Source organism: Palaemon carinicauda, unplaced genomic scaffold, assembly GCF_036898095.1.
Source record: "Palaemon carinicauda isolate YSFRI2023 unplaced genomic scaffold, ASM3689809v2 scaffold3174, whole genome shotgun sequence".
NCBI lineage: Eukaryota > Metazoa > Arthropoda > Malacostraca > Decapoda > Palaemonidae > Palaemon > Palaemon carinicauda.
Genome location: NW_027170845.1, coordinates 7,501 through 10,000, shown reverse-complemented (window position 1 = coordinate 10,000; position 2,500 = coordinate 7,501). Strand labels below are relative to the sequence as shown.

The 2,500-nt window shown below is 40.2% G+C and overlaps 1 protein-coding gene across 1 annotated transcript in view; it reads right to left on the bottom strand.

Moving 5' to 3' along the window:
- The window catches only part of LOC137636515 (uncharacterized), a 4,372-nt gene that overhangs the window by 560 nt on the left and 1,312 nt on the right, over positions 1 to 2,500 (bottom strand). The window contains exon 1 of the mRNA XM_068368936.1: positions 1 to 2,500. This exon is cut by the window's left edge and continues 560 nt beyond it; it is cut by the window's right edge and continues 1,312 nt beyond it. Within this exon, the coding sequence (XP_068225037.1) occupies positions 1 to 2,500 (2,500 nt within the window).

Here is a 2,500-nt window from a genome sequence, read left to right as displayed (position 1 = left end):
CTCTAACACAGTTATCTAGGTTAAGGGTATTCTTCACAAAGTTGACTAATCGTGAACACAAAAGACATCCCATGAGTTCTAACCTCGGCAATGTAATTGTCTTTATGGGAGCAACTCTTGACTTAGAGGACACTAATGACACCTTGTATGAGCCGTTCTCCACAGGCACTCGCAGGTACACACAAGCCCCATAGCCCTTTTCAGAGGCATCACCAAACCCATGTAGTTCCATATGACTAAGCTTCCCCCAGGCCTTTGGTGAAAAATAACATCTATCTATCTGATAATTCTTAAAATGCTCACTACTAAGGAGCCATCTTTGAAACTTTAGCTTCAACTCTGATGGCATTTCTTGATCCCAGGTCAAACCCAGTTTCCAGAGTTCCTGAAAAAGTATCTTGCCATACATAACATATGGACTGATTAACCCTAAAGGGTCAAAAATCTTGGCTATCACACTAAGGATACTTCGCTTAGTACAGACTACTTCTACAAAGGAATCTGAGTTTATGCCATCAAAGGAGAAACTGTCCAGTGAGTTACACCACTTCAGGCCTAATACAGTATTGGGTTCATCAGAATTTATAAAGGGTACCTTGTCACATAACTGAGAAGTAATTAGCAAACTATTTAATACAAGTTTTGTAAGGTCCATACTAGCATCAGCTAAAATGCTACGGGCTTCACAAAATTTATCAGCTGCTTCTACAGCAGAATCCGCACCACTCAACCAATTGTCTGTATACATGTTAGCCTTCAAATCTTGCACTACACTAGTTGGGGGATACTTATCCAAATGATGTTTGATTGTGGCATTTAACAGAAATGGGCTCGCTGTGTTACCAAAGGGTACACGTGTGAATCTCATGTGCCGTATTGTACCATCATCTCTTGGCCACAAAAATCTATGAACATCTCTGTCTTTCTCTTGTACACTAATTTGCAAAAAGGCCTTTCTTATATCAGCTGTAACAGCAATGGGCCAACGACGAAAACGAATGAGTACCTCAACCAAGTCAGGGTTGAGTGATGGGCCTGAGGACAAACAGTCATTCAATGATACACCATTGTAACAAGAGGCAGAGGCATCAAACACAGGTCTTATCTTAGTACTTGAACTAATTAATTTAACTACTGGACGATGAGGCATATAGTACACAGGATTCACACCTGAAATTTCCTGCCTTGGTACCTCTTCTATTATGTGATCTGACTCATAACTATCAAACACTTTTTGATATTCTTTCTTAAGCTCCTTATCGTGTTCTAACTTAACCATTAGCCTACCTAACCTTTTAAGGGCTATGGCAACATTATTTAAAAGCCTTTCCTTAGCAGAATCATCCTTCCATGGCAGTGCAACCTCATAGCGACCATTCACAAACTTCACAGTACTCTCAAATTCTTTGAAAACTTTGGTTTCACTATAACTTTCAACAAATTCCCTAGGCTTAACCCCTACAGTTTCCAAATCCCAAAAATTACACAAATCTGAATCTGAAACAGAGGAGATACACAATAATTGTGGTACAGAGTAAGTACAAGAGTCATTGGTTTTATACAGCCTGCCACTCAAGACATAACCAAAGAGAGACTTCATGGCTACGACATGGTTAATTTGGAAGGCATCTACAGGAGAAATCAGTGTCCAGTAGAAATCTAGACCAATCAGTATATCAATCTCAATGGGAGAATCATGGTGGTAATCATCAGCTAATACAACATGAGAGAAAGAGTTAAGCACTGAATCTGGTACAATAGGCCTAACCAAGGGTTGACATATTCTGGGAATCTCCGCAGCAATAATACGTACCACTTTCTTGTCAGAGTCCCACAACTTTAACTCATAAACATTTCTGTGTTCATTTTTTCCACTGCTATGACCACCAAAACTAGAGTATGGCATAGGTGCACTAGTGATCCATTGTGGTTTACACTTCTTCACAAATTTGCTACTAATATAAGACCTGTCTGCACCATTATCAAACATTACCTGAGCAGTGACAACAGTACCATCACTACCACTCACCTGAACTTTGGCAGTTTGTAAAATGGTACAGTTACCACCTTGCCCTGTTAGAAGTGCCACATCGCCAGGCTTGTCACTGCCAATAGCACCTTCCTTTGCTTCACTTTCCTCCTTCTTAAGGTTCATTTCCAGCCTAACGCCACACATTAAGGTAGAATGGGCACCGTTACACTTTGTACACCTTGTACGAGCTTTACAGTCTCTTGACATGTGTCCACTCTTCAAACACTTGAAACATAGGCCTAAACTTCTTATTTTTTCACCTCGCTCCTTTCCACTCAATTCTAGCACACCATAACAGTTTTCCGATTTGTGCTTCTTGGCACAGAAGCTGCACATTGTGTTTTCTTGCTTGGACGAAGCATGAAGGGCTGCGGCTGAATACACCTTGTCTTTAGAACTCTTATTTTCAATTTTCTTTACTTCAATACTACTCTTTCCCTTAAAAGCTTCAGACCTTTCTAATCTTGA